This window comes from Eretmochelys imbricata, chromosome 16, assembly GCF_965152235.1.
Source record: "Eretmochelys imbricata isolate rEreImb1 chromosome 16, rEreImb1.hap1, whole genome shotgun sequence".
Classification (NCBI taxonomy): Eukaryota; Metazoa; Chordata; order Testudines; family Cheloniidae; genus Eretmochelys; species Eretmochelys imbricata.
The window spans coordinates 4,485,800-4,507,882 of NC_135587.1; the positions used below are offsets into that span (position 1 = coordinate 4,485,800).

General features: G+C 49.9%; 1 protein-coding gene across 3 annotated transcripts in view; it reads left to right on the forward strand.

The window, feature by feature from the left end:
* TRAF2 (TNF receptor associated factor 2) overlaps positions 1 to 12,263 on the forward strand; it is a 41,903-nt gene extending 29,640 nt beyond the window's left edge. For all 3 annotated transcript variants that reach the window (XM_077835923.1, XM_077835922.1, XM_077835924.1), the window contains 5 exons: positions 2,767 to 2,841; positions 4,500 to 4,859; positions 6,524 to 6,701; positions 10,204 to 10,352; positions 11,540 to 12,263. In XM_077835923.1, the coding sequence (XP_077692049.1) occupies positions 2,767 to 2,841; positions 4,500 to 4,859; positions 6,524 to 6,701; positions 10,204 to 10,352; positions 11,540 to 11,758 (981 nt within the window). In that variant the 3' untranslated portion in view covers positions 11,759 to 12,263. The remainder of the gene's footprint in view (positions 1 to 2,766; positions 2,842 to 4,499; positions 4,860 to 6,523; positions 6,702 to 10,203; positions 10,353 to 11,539) is intronic.
* Positions 12,264 to 22,083: the final 9,820 nt, after the last annotated feature.

The window sequence follows — 22,083 nt, forward strand, 5'->3', positions numbered from 1 at the left end:
GTAATACCTAGGGAACTTTTAGTGTGCACCAGTAGGGTCCATACAGCCAGTTAGTGCACAATGCACCAGTGTGGACAAGCCCCCTAAGTAAGTGAGTCACCTGGGTGTGGAAGTATTTGTCAAATTAATCAAACGCCTTTTCATTTCCACATAGTGAAGCATGTGGCTGTGAATTGTCATCCGGTAAAGGTCCAGCATATCTAACTGGTAGAAGGAAGGTTTAAAAACAGGATGATGTGTGTCAGTGCTGTTCGGGCTCCCATGTGCGCTATGATTAGCACTAACAACTCCATGCTCCAGTGTAGCTGTTCGTGCTTCTCTCCAAAGGGTGTGCATGGTCCTGGAGGGTAGCTACCAAAAAGCCATTGCCGTGCTGAGAAGTAGCAGATTTTGCTGCGTTTGAGGTACAGTGTTTCCTGTCTCCACTGGTTCTGTGGATGAAGGGAAAGCAGTGGATATGTTGTTCCTTGACTTTAGCAAAGCTTTCGACACGGTCTCCCACAGTATTCTTGCCAGCAAGTTAAAGAAGTATGGGCTGGATGAATGCACTATAAGGTGGATAGAAAGTTGGCTAGATTGTCGGGCTCAATGGGTAGTGATCAATGGCTCCATGTCTAGTTGGCAGCCGGTATCAAGTGGAGCGACCCAAGGGTCGGTCCTGGGGCCGGTTTTGTTCAATATCTTCATAAATGATCTGGAGGATGGTGTGGATTGCACCCTCAGCAAGTTTGCAGATGACACTAAACTGGGAGGAGAGGTAGATATGCTGGAGGGTAGGGATAGCATACAGAGGGACCTAGACAAATTGGAGGATTGGGCCAAAAGAAATCTGAGGAGGTTCAACAAGGACAAGTGCAGAGTCCTGCACTTAGGACAGAAGAATCCAATGCACCGCTACAGACTAGGGACCAAATGGCTCGGCAGCAGTTCTGCAGAAAAGGACCTAGGGGTTACAGTGGACAAGAAGCTGGATATGAGTCAACAGTGTGCCCTTGTTGCCAAGAAGGCCAATGGCATTTTGGGATGTATGAGTAGGGGCATTGCCAGCAGATCGAGGGACGTGATTGTTCCCCTCTATTCAACACTGGTGAGGCCTCATCTGGAGTAGTGTGTCCAGTTTTGGGCCCCACACTACAAGAAGGATGTGGAAAAATTGGGAAGAGTCCAGCGGAGGGCAACAAAAATGATTAGGGGACTGGAACACATGACTTCTGAGGAGAGGCTGAGGGAACTGGGGATGTTTAGTCTACGGAAAAGAAGAATGGGGGGGATTTGATAGCTGCTTTCAACTACCTGAAAGGGGGTTCTAAAGAGGATGGCTCTAGACTGTTCTCAGTGGTAGCAGATGACAGAACAAGGAGTAATGGTCTCAAATTGCAGTGGGGGAGATTTAGGTTGGATATTAGGAAAAACTTTTTCACTAGGAGGGTGGTGAAACACTGGAATGCGTTACCTAGGGAGGTGGTGGAATCTCCTTTCTTAGAAGTTTTTAAGGTCAGGCTTGACAAAGCCCTGGCTGGGATGATTTAATTGGGGGTTGATCCTGCTTTGAGCAGGGGGTTGGACTAGATGACCTCCTGAGGTTCCTTCCAACCCTGATATTCTATGATTCTATGAAAGGATTAGTGGACCCTGAAAGAGGGCACCTGCTTGTGGCAAAGTGTTTGTAGTAGGGATTCAAACAAGAAATAACATGAGCATGCTCCTAGTTCTTAGGTCTTCTATGCTTAGCTGGAAATAAAAATATCAAGCTGTGATGTGATCTCAGCACACTGCCTTAGGAGCCATCATTGTATAAAGTCATGGATTTGATACAGTGCATCATCTCCAACAGCCCGCAGGCACAGTTACACCAAAGGAGTGAACTGGAAAATATGCGGGGGAGAGGGGAAGCTTTGGGACTCCCGTGGCTTCATGCAGTGCTTGCAAGCAGCAGCAGGACTGCTAAGGGTGGAATGTCACTCTTACTCTTGAAACCTTCTTGCATTTGTTGGCTTGTCTTTTTTATTTGCTCAATTACGTGATTGTGAAACCTGCACAAAGTTGGATGAATGTCCATCTGTCCAAAATGGCTGTTCCTCCCCTGACAAAGTTTATGGGCTTGCCATATGGCATCACTTTGAAAGAGTGTGTCATTGGTCACACTAATCCCCATTGATCTGGCACATTTTGTATGTGCTCCTGGGAAGCCTTTTTTTTTTTTTTTAAAGGAGCTTCATTTTCAGTTGCAAAGGAATGTTTGAGTTATGATGAGAGCTGCAATGAGGCCCCCACCTTTAGTAGGTGGCATCTTGTTTTAACTGGTCACTTCAAAGTAATCCCAGGGCTTCCTGTACAGCTTTGTTTGGCCAGATTCTAGGCTGCCATGTTTGTCTGTTCCCTTGGACAGTCACTGAAGACAGATCTCATTATGCAGGCGATGGTCAATTGTATCTTCACTAAGGAGCAAATGCAGAAGTGGCAGGTGGGATTATCCCTGCTCCCCCTGGGCCCTGCCAATCCCTGCATTGTGTCCTGTGCTGTTGGGGCACCTAAAGAGGAAGTGCCCGATCAATACCATTGGGTGAATCAACTCTCTGGCCCTTAAGCACTGTTGGATCAGCTTCATGGACCACAACTGTGTCATGATCAGTAAAGGGTCAGTTATCCTCTAGTTCATCTTCACCTTTCTGTCTTGTCTTGGGTGTAGGGCGTGGAGTTTCTTGGGGTGTGTAAAATGGAAGAATTAGGCTTATATTTGTCATGTTGTTTTTCCCTTTTCTGTAGTTTCAGGACCATGTGAAGACTTGTGGCAAATGTAAAGTGCCTTGCAGATTTCACGTTGTCGGCTGCACTGAGATGGTAAGGCCAGTTTCTTAATATTTGTCTAGGGCCTTGTCTTCACTGCAGTGTTAGCTTTTGGTATAACTTGAGTGTTGCCCCAGCTCGTCTTGCATCCACACACACAGAGCTCTAGATGGAGTGAAGTGAAATGTAGCTGGCCTATGGTGGGGGTGGGGGGTTGAAATTTGAGTGCTGCTGATGCTCTAGCTAAGCAGTGGGAACGCAACTTATGTCTAAGATTTTCTGTCCAGTATCCAGAGCTGGATGTATCTAGAGAATTAATTGATTTGAAGTGATTGTTTCCTCAGTGCAGAAAAATTCCTCGTAGCAGAATGCTAATATTCAGAGAAAGCAGGTGCTCCTGTTCCCTGGGAGCATGGTTCAGGGATCTTCTTATAGACTGTTTTGTGGGGAAGTGTGTCCAGGCTTCTGAGCTTGGCCAATGAAGGCTAATAGTCACTCTTGTCTCTGGAGCCGGGTGTTGTGGGGAATGGAAGAGAAGCCGTTCAGTAAGCTCTCCCGGGCGGTGAATAGCAAACTCCCTGTGCTTAAAGTCAGACTGCCACTCCTGGATACCAAACCACGGTGATAATCTACCTTTAAAGACTGTGAGGCTCTGCCCAATGAGGCTTATCTCCCTGGGGATAGGACACATTTTTCATTCTGGGCCCTAACCTGCAAGCAGTTTGCACACGACCCTCCTGTTGACCCTACACAATTGCAAATAATTTCAGCCTGTCTGTAACTCACTAGATCCAAGACCAGGCAGCCCAGCAGCCTTTAGGAGCTGAAAGTACAAATCAGCCTGAATGCAATAAAGAAACCTTCCTGGATCAGGACCAGGATTGGTTTATTAGATCCTTTTGGTGTTGGAGCCAGAACCCAGAGGAATGCTTTTGGCATCTGCCTGCAGCAATTTAGCTGAGTGGTACTTTCAGCTATGCAGTAGCATGCCATAGCACACTGCTGCGGGCAAGTGCCAAAGGAGGTTGGTAATGCCTGAGGAGTAAGCCATGCTCGGGTGCGTGTGTGTGGGAGGGATGGGGCAGTCTTTCGTAGTGTGGACTCTTCAGACAGTGAGAATTTGGAGAGTAGTAAACACCTCCATTCAGAACATGCCAAAGAGTAGGTCTTAGACGGTTTTCATGTAATTCCTGAGTAGCTGGGAGGATGGTGTTATTACAGATGTGATTTTATAAATAAATGACTCCTGATTCTGTGTGATGACTGAGCTTATGGGTAAAGCACAGGACAGGGTATCAGCCGACATGGGTTCTCACTTTGGCAAATCACTTTCTCTCTTTGCAGCTTGGGGATAATAATAGTAATACATCCCGTCCCAGAGGTTTCGAGAGGGTTCATTCACTACTGTTTGTAAAGTGCTTCTGAGGGATCCTTGGACTGAAGGTGCTATAGAAGGGGGGCAAAGCTTTATCATATCTACAGTGGGGTGAATGTTCAACATCTGTCATTGTGTAAGATTAGAATTTTCCTTTAAAAAAAAAAACCTGCTTGCTGTTGAACAACAAGTTTGTAACTGTGTCTTTCGTTGCATTACCCTTTGCTTATGTTAGTTACAGTTGTAAATCGGAGGGGATGAATCGGTCCTGTGGATCTCGTGCCATAGTGGGAAGCTAACTTGCTGCAAATGGGAATGAGTATTTCTTTTTCTGCAGGTGGAAAATGAAAAGCTGCTGGAGCACGAAAGCAAATGTGTGGGGGAGCATCTGTATATGTTGCTGGGCTTTGTGCTCCGCCTCAAGGCTGAGTCTGGAGACTTAAAGCACCACCCAACCCGTGGGTCAATGCAGGACAACTCCATGCTCTTAACAACCAATTCGCTGTGCTCTGAATCAGAGCTCTCTGAGTCCTTGGAGCTGCAGGGGAGGTGCGAGGCCCTGGAGAGGAAGACGATCACATTTGAAAATATTGTGTGTGTGCTGAATCGGGAAGTGGAAAGGGTGTCTCTGACAGTGGAGGCGTATAGCCGGCAACATCGGCTGGATCAGGAGAAAATTGAAATGCTCAGTAACAAGGTCTGTAACCTCTGGCTTTGGGCTTCTGATTCTTTGTGTTCTATGAACATCTTTCAAATCAATTGTCCCAGTAATTAAAGTTTTTAGCTTTAGTGCAAGTGTAATGTGTTCAGGGGTCTGTGATATGACCTCACGGCTATCAGGAGCCAAGCTATGAGTATATTTGAGATGTTCTGAGAAAAAGCTCTCTGGACACGTACTCCTGTGAGGTATACAGAGGAGGCAGCATTTCAGCTTTCTGGATGTTGAAAGATCCCTCCTGTATTTGTAATGACCCCTGAGCCTGGTCAGCTCCTCACCCTTATAGTGGGAGAACCTCAATTTCTGCAGTCTTACCTGCATCCTCAGCTTGTCTACTCTAGAAAGGTTTTCTGCTTGAAACGTTCCAGCGTAGTTAAAGCAGCAAACCTCCCCCTGCCCCACACTAGTGTGGATGCAGTTATACTGTCAAAGCTTATTCTGCTTTGGGAACCAAAATAAGCTAATAAAGCATCTTTATACTGGTGTACATGTGTCCACACTAGAGGTTATACTGGTATAACTATATTGGTAAAAATTCACATCTCCAACTGACATAGTTACACAAGTATAACTTTTTGAGTGTAGACTAAGTCTTAAACTTTTTCAGGATGTCCATCACCCTAGTATCTAGATCAGTGGTTCCCAAACTGGGGTTCGCAGAACATTACGGGCGGTTCACCAGAAAAATTTCACTCATGGCGGCCAGAGGACCCCGGGCATTGGAGGCAGCAGGTGGGACCCAGTTGCAGGGCAGACAGCCTGAGCCCCAGGGAGAGCGGGGCAAGGCAGTTGGGGCTGGCAGCCTGAGCCCTGCCCCCGTGAGCGGGGGAGCCGGCAGCCCAAACCCCAGCGCTCTGCGCGGGGCTGCCAGCCTAAGCCCCAGGGAGAGTGGGGCCAGGCAGTTTGGGCTGGCAGCCTGAGCCCTGCCCCTGTCAGCCGGGGAGCCGGCCGCCCGAACCCCAGCACTGCGCTTGGGGCTGCAGCCCAAGCCCGAGGAAGAGCGGGGCCAGGCAGTTGGGGCTGACAGCCTGAGCCCTGGTGGTCAGCAGGACCTGCTACCTGAGCTCAGTGGAGCTCAGTTGACCAGGGCGGTCAACGGGGTCCAGCAGCAGGAGCCCCACGGAGTGCGGAGGAAATTTAAATTTAAATCCCTGGAAATATTCATTTTTAGGAGGGGGTTCACGAGATTTCACAATTTAGTGAAAGGGGTTCGCGGGCTGTTAAAGTGTAGGAACCACTGATCTAGATGCCATTTCAAAACTGCATACACATTAGAGCAGGAAAAGACCTGTTACGTAGGTCATCCTCCTTACGGTATGCTCTGCAATCTTTGTCTGGCTCTAGGCCGTCTCACCCTTCATTGACCGGATTCTGCCATCACAGCTAGAAAGTGCCCTGCTCTGGCAGTGAAGAGAGGTGTTGGTTAACTGTTTGCTCAAGAGCAGCAGGGCAATCTCAAATTATTTTTAGTGAGTTCGCCAATAATGGTGGATTTCTTCCCTCTCCTGGCCACCATCACATCTGGAGAACATTCCCCCCCCAAAGATCAGGCCTGAATGAGGTTCACAGGATCCCTTGACTTTCCTGGGTCCCTTACCAACTTATATTTCTAAACAAGGTGCACTGTGTATTCCACTGATCAGGTCCGGCAGCTGGAAAGGAGCACTGGACTGAAAGATCTGGCCATGGCTGACATGGAGCAAAAGATCCGTGACATGGAAGCTTCCACCTATGATGGCGTTTTCATCTGGAAGATTTCAGACTTTGCCAGAAAACGTCAGGAGGCGATAGCCGGCCGCTGTCCTGCCATCTTCTCTCCAGGTTGTTACCTAGACATTAGCAAAATACTGTGAGGCTTTCCATGCTCCAACTGTGCCCAGTCATTTGAGTAGTGTTGAAAGGGGCATGTGGCATGCAGAGATTGTTCCTCCCAAGTTCTTTCCCTCACCCCCCAAGAATGCATTAGAGACTGATTTGTTACAGTGAGATAAGTGAAATTGCATTGCTATAAGATATCCCTTTTTCCTTGCACGCAGAAGACTTTTCTTTCCCATCAGGAAATGTAGCCCTCTTAGGCCCGGAAATAGTCCGGCAATAATAGCCCTTTTTACACAGCACAACCAAAATTAGGGCCATCAGGGAGCTGGTAAGCAAGGGAAGGAATCGAGGTACCTAGAGCATAACATGACAATATACAGTGTGTCCAAAGACTAAACTGTGTTACTGCACAGGGATCGAGAAACATGCATATCTCCAGCGAGGCTTGCGCAGCTGCCTGCTCTTCAGATAGTCAGCATGCTCACCCCAGCCATGCATCATTCCAGGTCTTCTAAAGAGAGTCTGCAGATCACTACCCGTGTTGGTCTTGCCTGAGCTGTGAACTTGCTAAAGCAGCAGCATCCCAGCACTCCCGACCCCATCTCTTTGGAGGGGCTCAGTACTAAATGAGCCCTGGCGTTGCTAGTGCCCTAGCGAGGGTTATGGAGTCTGTGTCTGTGCCGACAGGAACAGCTCTGTTTCTAAAGCAGCAGGACGATTCCTTTTTAAAGCAGCCAGTCCTTGGAATTGCACATAAGCCAGAGACAGACTAGTTTAAACAGACAATCTAAAGAACTGTTTTACATCACCAGTTGTGGTTATTTTTATATTGTATGGGGACTTTTTTATTCTCCATCAAAAACATTTTTGCCCCTTGGAAAATCCCTTTTCTCCAGTTTTTCAGTGGAACTGAAGCTTTCCCATAACTGTGTTTGATCTAGTAAGGCTTCCTCTTAAAAACAGTGATCAGCCTTGAAACCCCCTAGACTCCACGTTCTAGCAGGGTCAACTCTGCCCTTTGTATTTCCGAAGCAGACACACTGAGTTCCATGCCATTTGGTGTGCGCCTTTGAGATGAGACCTTAAAATCTTACATCCTGTCTGCTCTCTGGGCACTAAACTCATACAGCCCTGGAGGGGTCTGACCCAGTTTCCTTGGCCTAAATGTCTCCTCTCTCACTCCCACTTCACTTCTTGTGTAACATGCTATATGCTGGCTGATGCCTGTACTCTTCCCCAGAAGTAGCTGCATTTTAGTAGGAAACACTTTGGAGTGAGATGCTGTATAAGATATTTCAGAGTAACAGCCGTGTAAGTCTGTATTCGCAAAAAGAAAAGGAGTACTTGTGGCATCTTAGAGACTTCACTTCATCGGATGCATACTGTGGAAAACACAGAAGATGTTCTTATACATACAACCCATGAAAAAATGGGTGTTTACCACTACAAAAGGTTTTCTCTCCCCCCACACTTTAGATAAGCTGTTACCAGCAGGAGAGTGGGGTGGGGGGAGAGAAAACCTTTTGTAGTGGTAAACACCCATTTTTTTCATGGGTTGTATGTATAAGAACATCTTCTGTGTTTTCCACAGTATGCACCCGATGAAGTGAGCTGTAGCTCACGAAAGCTCATGCTCAAATAAATTGGTTAGTCTCTAAGGTGCCACAAGTACTCCTTTTCTTTTTATATAAGATATTAATTCGTACATCCTGTGTCACATCTTTATTAATGAGCCAGGATCACTGATGATCTCACAGCTGTGGGAACAGTGTTTTTTTTAAAATTGCTGCAACAAAGGGAGCATAGACATTTGTGGATCCTGTTACAAACAGGGTTTGGGGTTTTTTTTGTTCAAGCCCCAAGGCCCACAGAAAAGCAATGTGTTGTGCTTGGTTTGAAAGGGACTGGAAATGAAAGAGAGAGAGAGGTTTTTTCATGGAAAAACACTTGAGAAGAGAATGTTTATGGGGAAGGAAAAACTTACCTGCCAGGCCCTGAGTTCAAAGGTTTGTGTTTCCTGCATGTTACTTAGACCCACCACCAGGCAGGAAGCTGCAGTCCTGATGTTGCTTTAGCAATGCAGAAATGAGGCAGAGAAACAGAGGTTAGGATTGGTTAAAAATTGCCTTGTAGGTGCGTAGTTTTCCTTACTGAGCTAAATGGACACTTGGTGCAGATTTCTAGCATACATATCTCCGGTACTCTGCTGGTTGGTCTGTCTTCACCTGAGCTTGCCTCGTACTTTGCTCAGCTGTCCTTCCCCTTCTTCCCTCAGTTTGTTTTTGGATTATGAACATCTCAGTAATGCGTGGAGGCCCCAGCTGAGCTCAGGCCCCATTGTGCCGAGTACTGCACAGCTCCATAGTGTCCCCAGGAGCTTACAGTCTGCACCGACAGACGGAGCAGTGGGGAACAGAGATGAAGTGACTTGTCAGTGCCAGAGCCAACAGTAGCAGCCAGCTCTCCTAAGTCCCAGCTCGGTGTCTGACCCACTGGACCACACTGCCCCTGTGCATCCCGTCATAACAGTGCACCCAGTCCCTTAAAGACGGGCCTGATCGTATTACCCTCCATGTGCACACAAGCTACCCATTCCCCTCACATTCTGCCAGCGTTAGCACGTTGGTGTATCCACACTGGTGCATCGTTATGAACGGGCTGTTCCCTGCATGACTCCTTCAAAGGCACACTGTGCAATATAGCCGCAGCTACGCGCAGTGTGCTGTCCCCTTCCTTGTGGAAAAGGAGATGCATAGCTTAAAGAAAGAGGGAACAAAAGGCGGTGGCTGAATGTAAAACTACACCTCTGCACTGTTTTAAAGTAACTTGAGTGTTCCTGGCCCGGTGGGGCTCAGTATCTGAGCCCCAGACTCCAGGTCAATGGTAGTTAGTTTACAAGTAGAAAGATGCCTGAGCGAGTGTTCTGTCTGCCAGCCTGAGATCTCAAACACAGTTTGGGTTCTTTCCTGCTTGTACACTCATTGCTACTAATGAAGGGGAGTAGGCCAGACTAGACCCTCAGTGACACTTGTTCAGCCTTGTTCCCTTTAATGGGGTTGCACAGGTGTGACTGGCCCTGTCACTGGAACATAGGCAGCAGTGGGATTGTTTCCTAAGCAGGTATAGGCTCCAGCTCCATCTCTCAGAGTGGAGTTGTCTCTGCAGGGCAGCAGAAGAGTGGAGGGAAATCCTTTAAAGGTCAGCAAACTCCTTGTTCTTGTCTTTTAACAGTGGACGCATGTTAATTGGGCCTAGTGCCTCATGTACTGGGGCCCCAGTGTCTTGTGTGCTTTTAAATACATGTGCCATCATTTATTAACCCCCTTTATCTGCACCCAATGGAGCTGCTCCTGTGGGACCCCAGCTCAGGGAGCCTGCTCCTACTTATGCTTCAAAAGCCAAAGTCAATAGACAGTTGAAACTGTTTGGGAACCATCTGGGCTCCCCTGCTGCCCTAACCCTTGTTCTGCACCCCTGTTTATTCTCAATGTTTTGCATCACTTAGCTTTCTACACAAGCAAATATGGCTATAGGATGTGCCTGCGTGTGTACCTAAACGGGGACGGCACTGGACGTGGGACCCACTTGTCTCTGTTCTTTGTGGTGATGAAAGGACCCAACGATGCACTTCTGCGATGGCCCTTCAATCAGAAGGTAGGTGCTGGGAGTGAGTGCAGAACCAGTCCTGGTGCCTGGAAGGCCTGCCAGGCCTCTTGATGTATTTCCCTTGGCTTTAGCCCCACTCGGCCCCTCAGATGCCTGTTCTCCTAGACACCAGGGAGCTGGCACTCCAGCAAGCAGAGACAGAGAATGCAATCGTTGACACTAGGCCAGAGGTTCTCAAACTTTATTGCACCACAACCCCCTTCTGACAACAAAAATTACTATATGACCCCAGGAGGGGAGACCCAAGCCCTGCCACCCTGAGGGGTGGGAGGTGGGGCTGTAACCTGAGGCCCACTGTCCAGGGCTGAAGCCCTCGGGCTTCGGCTTTGACCCGAGGTGGTGGGGCTCAGGCTTCAGTTTCCACCCCAGAACCCAGCAAGTCTAAGCCAGCCCTGGCGACCCCATTAAAATGGGGTCCCGACCCACAGTTTGAGGATTACTGCATTTGGGGGAGCTCTTCAATGCAGGCTCCTGTCATGATGAAAGCCCAGGATACTGCAAGAGAGGCCCGGAGGAGAGGGGAAGGAGAAGAGGGACAAAGATACAGTCAGGAGTGGGATGTGTTTGGAGAATGAGCAGAACTTTCATAGTAACCACGTTCTGTGTTCTCCGATATTTAGGGACCCTGAATTGTGCTCCCTTAATCTGAATTGTCATCTTTATTTTCTAAATTAAATTTCTAAACCTTGGCAGTTGTGAAGAAAACTTTAAAAATAAGAACCAGGTATAAACTGATGCGGTGCTTGAAACGACCCATTGGAGCAGTGTGATGTGCCTTGCTTATCTCAAAGGGACATGCATGCGATGGGGCAGGATCAAATTGAATATCAAAATCTGCAGCTGCTGGCTACCCGGGCTGCTGCGCGGACTTCATTTTCGGATTGAATTTAGCAAAGTCCCTAGTTGTCAGTCCCTCTGAACCAAGTGTAGAATTTCCCTTGTGGCACAGCAGAGACTGGGAGAAAGCAGGGAGCCTTCTTGCAGGGTGTAGATCTTGCTGGGGCTTGGAATTGAGCCTGAACGCAGGTATTACCCCAGCTTGCCGCTACATGAATGCGTAAGGTTGTGTGTGTGTCTGCAGCTTTCCAAAGGTTAAAATGAATGGGAGTCACAGACAGGGGGCTGCATGTTTGCCATATTGCTTCATGCTCTTTCTCTTTTGTATTCACCTCTAGGTGACCCTGATGCTGCTGGATCAGAATAACCGGGAGCACATTATCGACGCTTTCCGACCCGATGTGACATCATCGTCCTTCCAGCGACCCGTCACCGAGATGAACGTTGCCAGTGGCTGCCCACTCTTCTGCCCAGTCTCCAAGATGGAGGCCAAGAACTCTTACGTGCGTGACGACGCCATCTTTATTAAAGCCATCGTAGATCTCACAGGCCTCTAAAGCCTCCTCCCCACCAGGAGCACTGAGCACAGTGCTAGCCGACCAGGGCTCGCCCTGTGCTGTACCCTCAGCATGCCCCAAAGCAGGGGCAAAGTCCAGACCTGGCCCCGTCCCTGAAGGGACCTGCTCCGCTGAGTGGAAATGCAGTGTCTGATGGGAACCCTCCCTTGGTGTCAAAACACCAGCTGCTGTAGTGCAGATCTTCCTTGAGAAGAGGCTTGTGTTGAAGTTAGTTTGAGTTTGATCCATGATCAATGGGGACTGGATGATCCCCTGCAGGAATCAGCTACCAGGGCTCCCTGCACCCAGGTTTCAAGCTAAAACGAAGGCAGCTCTTATGTACTTGTTTAATGCACAACTCCTACAATGGAACAGGCATTCAGCTTGCCCAGAGCATCACTGCACATCTCCCTTTGGCCAGGCCCTTTCATTCTCCTAGGAGAGCTCCGTGTTAGAGGGAGCTGGTTTCTCTCTGGTGTTTTTGCTTAAAGGTTCTGTAATTCTGTGTTGCTGGTTGGTTTGATCTTTGACATGAGGGTGTGAGGGAAGACGTGGCCTAGGAGCAGGCAGAGGAGGTATGTGGGCTTGGCACGGCAGAGATAGCTGTTAGCTCTCCGGGGGAGGGAAGCCGTTTAGCAGAGTCTCACTGGCCTCTCTTTGGCAGACATAGCTGCAGAGGCACTTTGAGTGGGGCCATATGTCAGTAGGGCAAGAGGAAGCTGTTCCCAGTGTCCATGTCAGAGACCCAAACCCCTGCCTGGGTTTTATCTGTAAGTGATCTGATGGGAGGGGAAGTGTAGAGTGAGGGAGGACAGCACCTGCGGAATATTTTCCTCCTTTCTTTCAGTGTAGGCGTCCTATAGAACCTACTGCTCTGGTGTTCCAGGTGCCTTTGGCATAGCTTGTGTTTTTAACGACCAAACAAATGAGTCTTGTAACTCTCTGGAGCGGGTCCTGACCAGTCAGAGTTGCCTTGGAATCTAATTTGTTGCCTGTTAATGGTTAACGCCGGGAGCTGGGCTTAGGGCAGGACAGCCTTGGTACCCCGTGTGTGAGCTGGTTAGCACCCCAGGAATGAGGGTTTAGCTGAGGGGGTGAGCTCATTAGCTCCTTTCCCCACTGCTCTCATCCTGGCTCTTAGCACATCTCTCCATTTGCCTTTGCAGGCAGGCCCCTTCTGGTGTTCCCTCGCCTGGAGTCGTTGGTCCCCCACCGAGTGTCCTCCCCCAGGCGGCAGGAGATCTTGAATGTGAACTCTTGGGCTCTTCACTCTGTCAAGGGGGGTTAGTTGTTTACAAGGCTGGGGGACTAACAGCCACTGCAGCCCTGATTGCTGTGTGTAGCTTTTCAGTAGCACTGACTGGTGGTTTCCTTCGCGGTCAAGCTCTCCAGAGCAGCCTGGCCAGCTCAGTGTGCTCTCTCCAGCCAGCCAGTCTGCAACTGCTTGGTTAGAAACTGTCTTAGGGCTTTCCCTGTGTACGCTTCCCTCCCTGAGTTCCTTGCACTCTGGCCCCAGTTGTTTTTCTATTTCGTGGAGAATGAGTCCCCCTCAGTGTGTTGCCATTGTGGCTAATTGGCCCCTCAGAGTTACTCTGTGGTGGTCACCTGTAACTCCAGAGTGGCCATTAGTCACTTTAGAGCCTTATTTGTGGTTTTCTGTCTCCTCTCCCCATGGGTCCTGTTTTCTCCCACCAATACAAACCTTCAGGTTCTCTTTGGCCAAAGCACCCAGCTAGCTGCTTTTTGAACCATCCTTCAGGTGTTGTCCCAGCCCTGTCCAACCCTTCCCCTGCTCTTCTGGCCTGGAGGACAGGCAAAGAGGCTGGCCCTGCTGCCCATGTCAGAGGTGCTCCCGGTGGTTGGCTGGAGCCCCCAGAGAGCAACAGCCCCACTTCCAGTTAGCATCAGTGATCCGCTGCCTGTGTGCAGGGGAAGGAATTCTCTGTGGAACGATCACCAGTTAGCAAATGCAAGGGAATCCAGAGTTGTGAGATTGTGGCCCTCTCCGTGGAGGAAGGCCATAGCCCCGCTGATGTGTCCTCTAAAGAGAGAAATTGTGTGTTCCCCACTTGGTCTACAGAGCTGAGACACTTCTGCCTTCACGCTGTCCTAGCTCGGACCAGTGACAGGCTGTCTCACTGTAGGCCACCACTCAAGCGTAGGCAGCTGCCTGCTTCGGTCCACTTGGCCCCATGCTCCTCCCAGCCCTTCCTGACACCTCAGCTGAGGTCAGAAATCAGTCAGTGGAGATGAGTTTTGATTCCAGGCTAGGGTGACGGGAAGCTTCTGCCAGGACTAAAGGGGTGCATATTGGCTCGTGCCCACAGAGAAGTAAGCCAGCAGGGGTCTCCAGCACTGCACTGCTCCCCAGCTGAGAGGCCACTATTATTGAGCCGTTATTTACACATCTCTCATTTCTGGGCCAGGAGCAGTGGCTGGTTCTCTAGGGATGGGGGCAGGGAAAGGATTATCTGTATGCAGAACTCCCCATCCAAAGAGGTGCCAATTCCATGATCTCCAGCTGCCAATAAACAGATGTAAAACAGCCGCTCCATGGGAGTCAAAGGGAATTAAATCAGCTCAGTTTAAAGACCAACTTCTAGATACTGGAGAGTCACTGGAGCAGGCTGGGGTCTGAGTGCCTGCACCGCCCCAGGCTTCCAGTCTGTGCAGTACTCCACAGCAAGCTGTCTGGGTCTCTCTGCTCTCCCAGCCCTGCATTGACTGCAGCCACTGTTCCCTGCCCTGAGGCAGTGCTGCTGCATGCCCAGTGGCAACAGGCCTGGGGGCTGTTCAGTTTCAGAACACTGTGCCCAGATGGGGCCCAACCCCTCAGGAACTAGCTGTTTCTCCAGCCTGTTCCCCGTTATGCCAGGAGCCTGTTTTCTGTTACGTGCACTCTCCAAATCCCCCTTGCAGTGACTCTCCTGAGCCTTTGGGCACTTGCTAAGAGTGCTTTCCCTACCTGAGGAGGCTGGAGACCACACATTCCTGTAGACTGAGCAGCTGATTGGCTGTTCGCAGGGTCCAGCCTGACTCTTTGTACTACCGTCCTCCAGCCCTGGGAGGGTCCACTGACAAGGCCATGGCAGAGTTAAACTGCTGCAGCAGAAGGCAGTGGGAGGTGAGCTCTCCCCTGCTTTGGGAAGTATTAGCTTTGTCTTCAGTGGCCGGGGCCTGCTTTTTGAGAAACATCAGTGTCACTGCTGGGCTTGTCCCTCCACAGCAAGCTCTGGGGATTTAAAGTACAGCTGCCTTTGGGGGGGTTGAGCGGTCAGGCAGTAAGGGGACAAGTGGAGATTTCTGGCCTAAAGCCCTAGCAGGGACCCCGAGGTTTGAAAGGCGTCTCTGGCACATACTGTATATTGGCATCTGCTGTGGGTTCTGTCCAAGATTCAGTCTGGTGGCTGGGGTGGAACCCAAAGCCAGCTCTATATAGTGCTTGTGGCAGGAGAGACCAAGGTGCTGTGCTGGAGCTGTCTGGCTCTCCCTCCCTGTGGAGAGGTGTTGGGATGAGTTTTTGGCCAAGGTTCAAAGCCTCCCTAGGATGGCTGGGACTGGGGCTGCAGAAACAGCCCTGTTCCACATCGTGCTGGGCCCCTGCCCCCAGGAGCTGCTATCCTAAACAGTGAGGGGAGAGGACTCCAAAGAGAGCAGCATCCAGACTCCCCTGCTGTTCTGTGCTGTGGCAGTAGTGGCCTGCTGTGCAGCAAATGGCTGCTGCTGTGCTTGTTAAACCACATTTTGTGCAAAGCGTGGTGGCTCCAGCAAGCGATTGCGCCCTGCTGCACAGGCCTGGATGCTGTTAGTGGAGGCCCCGTTGATTCCTGTGTGACACACGAGGTGTTGGGGGATGCTTGCGCTGTCACTGCTGCACCTTCCCTCCTAGTATAAATTCACCCAAAAGCCTGCACTGGCTTCCTGCTAGAGCCCCAGTGCTCCCATGCTGGAGAAGACCCCCTAGTTCCATCCAGGCTGTAATATTGACCAGAGGAGCCCGGCTCTGGCACAGAAGGAACCACCTGTTATATCCATCTCCTGGAAGAGGGTCCTATTGCATGAGCAAGCCTGTTCCAGCTGAGGGCACAGTTGGGCTGCTGCCCGTTTAAGCACAGCAGAGTGGAGGGGGAGAGAAGGGGTCCTAGTTTCTGAGGAAGTCACTTGAAAGATTTCCTGCTTTTCATGTTGTTCTCTAGAGGGCTGAGAGTCCCACCCCATCGCTTACCAGCTGTGCTAAGGTTGATGGCTTTTCCATGCAGGACCCCCTACCCTACCCTCCCCCCCCCCCAATTATTTCAGCTTACTGCCTCCCTTCAATTACCATCAGTGGAATTGATTTGCTTCCCCCTGCTGGTGGCTATGATGCATTCAGCTGCAGCAGGGTCTGTGTCCACAAAATTCCAGAGTGCTTGAGAGGCTAAATGCCACCTGTGCCATGCAGCACCCACTTTGTGAAAAGGTGGGGGCTGGAAAGCCAATGGAGGCATGGCTGTTCCTTCCCCAGTGCTGCTGTTCAGAGGATGTAAAGTACGCATGGACGAGGCAGGCGGAAGGTAGCTGAGACTTGTACTGAAGCTCCTGCCGTGGTGCTGTTTTGTGCATGGATGCACTGAGAATTACCAGCTTGAAATGTGGCTGTATGTGTATTTCACTGAGCCAGCTGTGGATACCTGCTTCTTAGCTGGGAAACAGACCAGTGATGGCCTGTGATCCTAGCCTCATACAACCTCCCCTCTGAGTCCAGTCAGTAATGGGATAGCTGTATCACAGCTCCAGCTGTCCGTTTCACACAACTGCCTTGAAAGACACTAGCAAATCTGCCTGGCCAGCACCATATCACCATATCGTCATAGAATATCAGGGTTGGAAGGGACCTCGGGAGGTCATCTAGTCCCACCCCCCTGCTCAAAGCAGGACCAATCCCCAACTAAATCATCCCAGCCAGGGCTTTGTCAAGCCTGACCTTAAAAACTTCAAAGGAAGGAGATTCCACCACCTCCCTAGGTAACGCATTCCAGTATTTCACCACCCTCCTAGTGAAAAAGTTTATCTTAATATCCAACCTAAACCTCCCCCACTGCAACTTGAGACCATTACTCCTTGTTCTATCATCTGCTACCACTGACAACAGTCTAGATCCATCCTCTTTGGAACCCCCTTTCAGGTAGTTGAAAGCAGCTATCAAATCCCTCCTCATTCTTCTCTTCCGCAGACTAAACAATCCCAGTTCCCTCAGCCTCTCCTCAGAAGTCATGTGTTCCAGATCCCTAATCATTTTTGTTGCCCTTTGCTGGACGTTTTCCAATTTTTCCACATCCTTCTTGTAGTGTGGGGCCCCAAACTGGACACAGTACTCCAGATGAGGCCTCACCAATGTGGAATAGAGGGGAATGATCACATCCCTCGATCTGCTGGCAATGCCCCTCCTTATACATCCCAAAATGCCATTGGCCTTCTTGGCAACAACGGCACGCAGTTGACTCATATCCAGCTTCTCGTCTACTGTAACCCCTAGGTCCTTTTCTGCAGAACTGCTGCCTAGCCATTTGGTCCCTAGTCTGTAGTGGTGCATGGGATTCTTCCATCCTCAGTGCAGGACTCTGCACTTGTCCTTTTTGAACCTCCTCAGATTTCTTTTGCCCCAAACCTCTAATTTGTCTAGGGCCCTCTGTATCCTATCCCTACCCTCCAGCGTATCTACCTCTCCTCCCAGTTTAGTGTCATCTACAAACTTGCTGAGGGTGCAATCCACACCATCCTCCAGATCATTAATGAAGATATTGAACAAAACCGGCCCTAGGACTGACCCTTGGGTCGCTCCACTTGATACCGGCTGCCAACTAGACATGGAGCCATTGATCACTACCTGTTGAGCCCAACAATCTAGCCAACTTTCTATCCACCGTGTAGTCTGTTCATCAACCCATACTTCTTGAACTTGCTGGCAAGAATACTGTGGGAGACCGCGTCAAAAGCTTTGCTAAAGTCAAGGAACAACACGTCCACCGCTTTCCCCTCATCCGCAGAGCCAGTTATCTCATCATAGAAGGCAATTAGATTAGTTGGGCATGACTTGCCCTTGGTGAATCCATGCTGACTGTTCCTGATCACTTTCCTCTCCTCTAAGTGCTTTAGAATTGATTCCTTGAGGACCCGCTCCATGATTTTTCCAGGGACTGAGGTGAGGTTGACTGGCCTGTAATTCCCAGGATCCTCCTCCTTCCCTTTTTTAAAGATGGGCACTACAATAGCCTTTTTCCAGTCGTCCGGGACCTCCCCCAATTGCCATGAGTTTTCAAAGATAATGGACAATGACTCTGCAATCACATCCACCAACTCCTTTAGCACTCTCGGATGCAGCGCATCTGGGCCCATGGACTTGTGCTCGTCCAGCTTTTCTAAATAGTCCCGAACCACTTCTTTCTCCACAGAGGGCTGGTCACCTTCTCCCCATGCTGTTCTGCCCAGTGCAGGAGTCTGGGAACTGACCTTGTTTGTGAAGACAGAGGCAAAAAAAGCACTGAGTACATTAGCTTTTTCCACATCCTCTGTCACTAGGTTGCCTCCCTCATTCAGTAAGGGGCCCACACTTCCCTTGACTTTCTTCTTGTTAACATACCTGAAGAAACCCTTCTTGTTACTCTTAACATCTCTTGCTAGCTGCAACTCCAGGTGTGATTTGGCCTTCCTGATTTCACTCCTGCATCCCCGAGCAATATTTTTATACTCTTCCCTGGTCATTTGTCCATCTTCCACTTCTTGTAAGCTTCTTTTTTTGTGTTTAAGATCAGCAAGGATTTCACTGTTAAGCCAAGCTGGTCGCCTGCCATATTTACTATTCTTTCTACACATTGGGATGGTTTGTCCCTGTAACCTCAATAAGGATTCTTTAAAATACAGCCAGCTCTCCTGGACTCCTTTCCCCCTCATGTTATTCTCCCAGGGGATCCTGCCCATCAGTTCTCTGAGGGAGTCAGTGTCTGCTTTTCTGAAGTCCAGGGTCCGTATTCTGCTGCTCTCCTTTCTTCCTTGTGTCAGGATCCTGAACTCGACCATCTCATGGTCACTGCCTCCCAGGTTCCCATCCACTTTTGCTTCCCCTCCTAATTCTTCCCGGATTGTGAGCAGCAGGTCAAGAAGAGCTCTGCCCCTAGTTGGTTCCTCCAGCACTTGCACCAGGAAATTGTTCCCTACATTTTCAAAAAACTTCCTGGATTGTCTGTGCACGGCTGTATTGCTCTCCCAGCAGATATCAGGGTGATTGAAGTCTCCCATGAGAACCAGGGCCTGCGATCTACTAACTTCCGTGAGTTGCCGGAAGAAAGCCTCATCCACCTGTTCCGGTGGTCTATAGCAGACTCCCACCACGACATCACCCTTGTTGCTCATGCTTCTAAACTTAATCCAGGAGTCTTTTGCTAAGCCATGCAGGGGAGGATTCTTGTAAAATTCAAGCCTCTTTACCCACAAGCCTGTGAGGGAAAGAAACCTTAGGCTAGTACACCAGTCACGGAGGAGAGAAATCAGTGCTGAGGGCTTGTTGTGGTAGGGTTGCTCAGGAGCAAAAGTCAAAAGCAAACAAATCACACCCACAGTTAATCAAACAGAAGTGCAGTAGGCCAGGCTCCTGCGTGAGGAGCTCAGGGGCCGAGCTCTTGCAGCTCTGAAACCAGGCCACCTGCAGGCAGCCCGTGTGTGGCTGAGGGTAAGAGGAGGTGGCCCTTATGATGAAGGAACAAGTTTGGTGAGAGGGGCTGTAAAAGTTTTGGTCCTCCTGTTTAGCTGCACTAGCACTATGTAGACAGAGCAGGAGCTCTCCGACTGGAGATGCTAACACAGCTCTTTGCAGCGCCCCCCAAGGATGGGCACACTGCTTTCCAACGGCCAGCAGCAGTGTAAACAGCTAGCAGGAATGAGGCCTGGCTTTAAGGTTGCCCCACACTTCCATTTTTTACACAGCCATATACAGAAGTGGCTTCATTATCATAGCATTTCCTCACCCCCAGATGGGGTTTTACTTCTGCAGAGTGTCTCCTTTGAGGCATGACTGTGTTTAGAACTCAGTGTGGGTGTTTGGCACTTGTGGAAATGTCTTTAGTTTGATGTAGCTGATGAATCTTCCAGGGGCCTGAGCTGCTTGGTGATTGCTGTGTGCTAGCTTAGCCATAACAATATTTCCTCCATTAGCAGCTTTGCAACACCTTCTCTAGGACAAGCACTAGGCTCGAACCTTTCATGGATATGTCCAAACAGCACAGGCTCTAAATGTGAAATGAAGTGTCCTCTGTGCTGTTGTATGAGTGAGACCATTAATAAAGTATTGTATCATAAGGGAAGGTTGGACAGTAATGGGACAACATGCAGCACCATCAAGAATGGGAACTAGAAACCGTTCCTGTGAAACTGATGGGCTGGAGGCTTTGAAAGCGGGACCCCTTGTGTGCCACAGCCTCCTTCCCTTCCCTTTGCTAAAGAACAGGACAAATAACCCTTCCTCCCACCCCCTTACTGTGGTAGCACATACTGGGTCCTGGAGGTGCCGAGAGCTATTCAGATGCAGGCCCTACCCTGGCAAGTTTACTTTGCAATGTGCATGTGGGACTGGGAAGAAAGGGGCTTACCTGACTAAAGCCCCACCAGTCTGTAAACTTTTGTTCAAAAGAAAAAACCTGCCCCTGTGAGTCATGGCTCATTGGCACTGCCCCAGCAGACACTCATGGCCTATGTGAAATACATGTATTGCCCCATTTCAGGGAAGGGAAAACAGGCCGCCATCACCATCATGGGGCTGTGGCAAGAACACAGCTCAGACTCCCAGCGCCTCAGCATACTACTTTCAGCTCCCACAACTGTGCTCATTTCTCCAGCCCTCCACACATCACCCCCCAGCCTAACATTGGCCACTGACACCAAGCTCCACCCATGGTACCTAAATCCCCATTTGGGCTCCACAGCCATCTATGAAACTCCCACAAAAAGCTGTAGAAGCTTAAACTCACTCAGTGCTTAAAGTTGCTAGGTTGGGGCCTGGGCCCTGTTGGCTTTCTCTAGGCAGCCAGATGCCTAGCTGCCGCCTAAGCCCCACAGCCCAGGGTAAATGGCATGCTGAGGGGCTTGGCTACGTGAACAGCAGCAGCAATCATGGCCCACTTTAACCGTTCAGGCCCTGGTTAGGACACAGCTGGGATATGGGAGACCCAGGTTCAGCTCCCTGCCTACTGTGCTGGTCTAAGGTGGGCCTCTCTCTATGCTGAATGGGCAGATGGCGCCTAGGCCACTCACCCACACTTTGTGACTCACAGTGGGGGGTCAGGAGGGTCTCTGCTTATTCCAGGCACTGCCCCAGTCAGCAGTGCAATGTTCAAGTCCTTGCTGGATCCTAAGGACAGGCCCACCTAGCGTATTGCCTCTGTACTCGAGTTCTTGGCTAGAGGGGGTTGTTTTGGGCAGTTACAAACATGGGCTTGTACCTCATCTAAAGATGAGGCCGTCTGATGATTCGAGCTTGGATCCTGTGTAGTAGAAAGCCACTCTGCAGCGAAGAGCAGAATGTCTGAACAAACAGACCACCTTGCCGTGCCCAGGCAGTGTGGAGCCAGCACTAAGCCCAATGCAGCAAGCAGGAGAAGGGTTCACACAGTCTCCCAGCTATTTAAAAAATCCCCACGCTGGGGGAGTGAATTTAGTTTTCTTAATGGTCAAACAGCTCCAAGGGAAGTATCCATGTTTTCCAAACCATTTGCAGACACAAACTCCCTGCTCTCTGGGGCAGTTGTTGCTGCTAGTGACAAGACAGACCTGGTATGTGAACTGCAGGTGGGGAGATGGGGGTGGAGCCCCTGGAGCCTGCTGCTGGGGGAGGGTAGCAACACTATTAATCTTGCCAGCCCGCATAAGAGGAATTCAAACCCTCCATGTCCACACAGCACAGAGGCTGCAGCCCAGAGGACTGACCGAAAGCAGAGCGTACAGACAACGAACAAGTACGCAACTTTCTCTTTCTCCCCAGCCATCCCTGCTGTGCAGGCCACAGCCACTGCTTCCCAGTTCAGAGGCCTCCAAATTCCAGCCTGCTATGTCCAAAGCTGCTGAGACATGCAGCTTGAAGGTACTGGGAGCTGCGGTTACCAGCACCTCAGAAATCCTGGCCTGTGGATTTGGATCCTAGATCAGACACCCAGTTAAAATCCTAGGGCTGTTTTCAAAGACAAACTAGTTCTTAAAGGGGGATCAGCTTTGACCAGGTCCAGCTACTGGAAGTGAGATATTTTCCCCTCATCTCCCACTGCTGGCTTTAGAAGCCCCCATCAGTCTTGGCTTCCCCA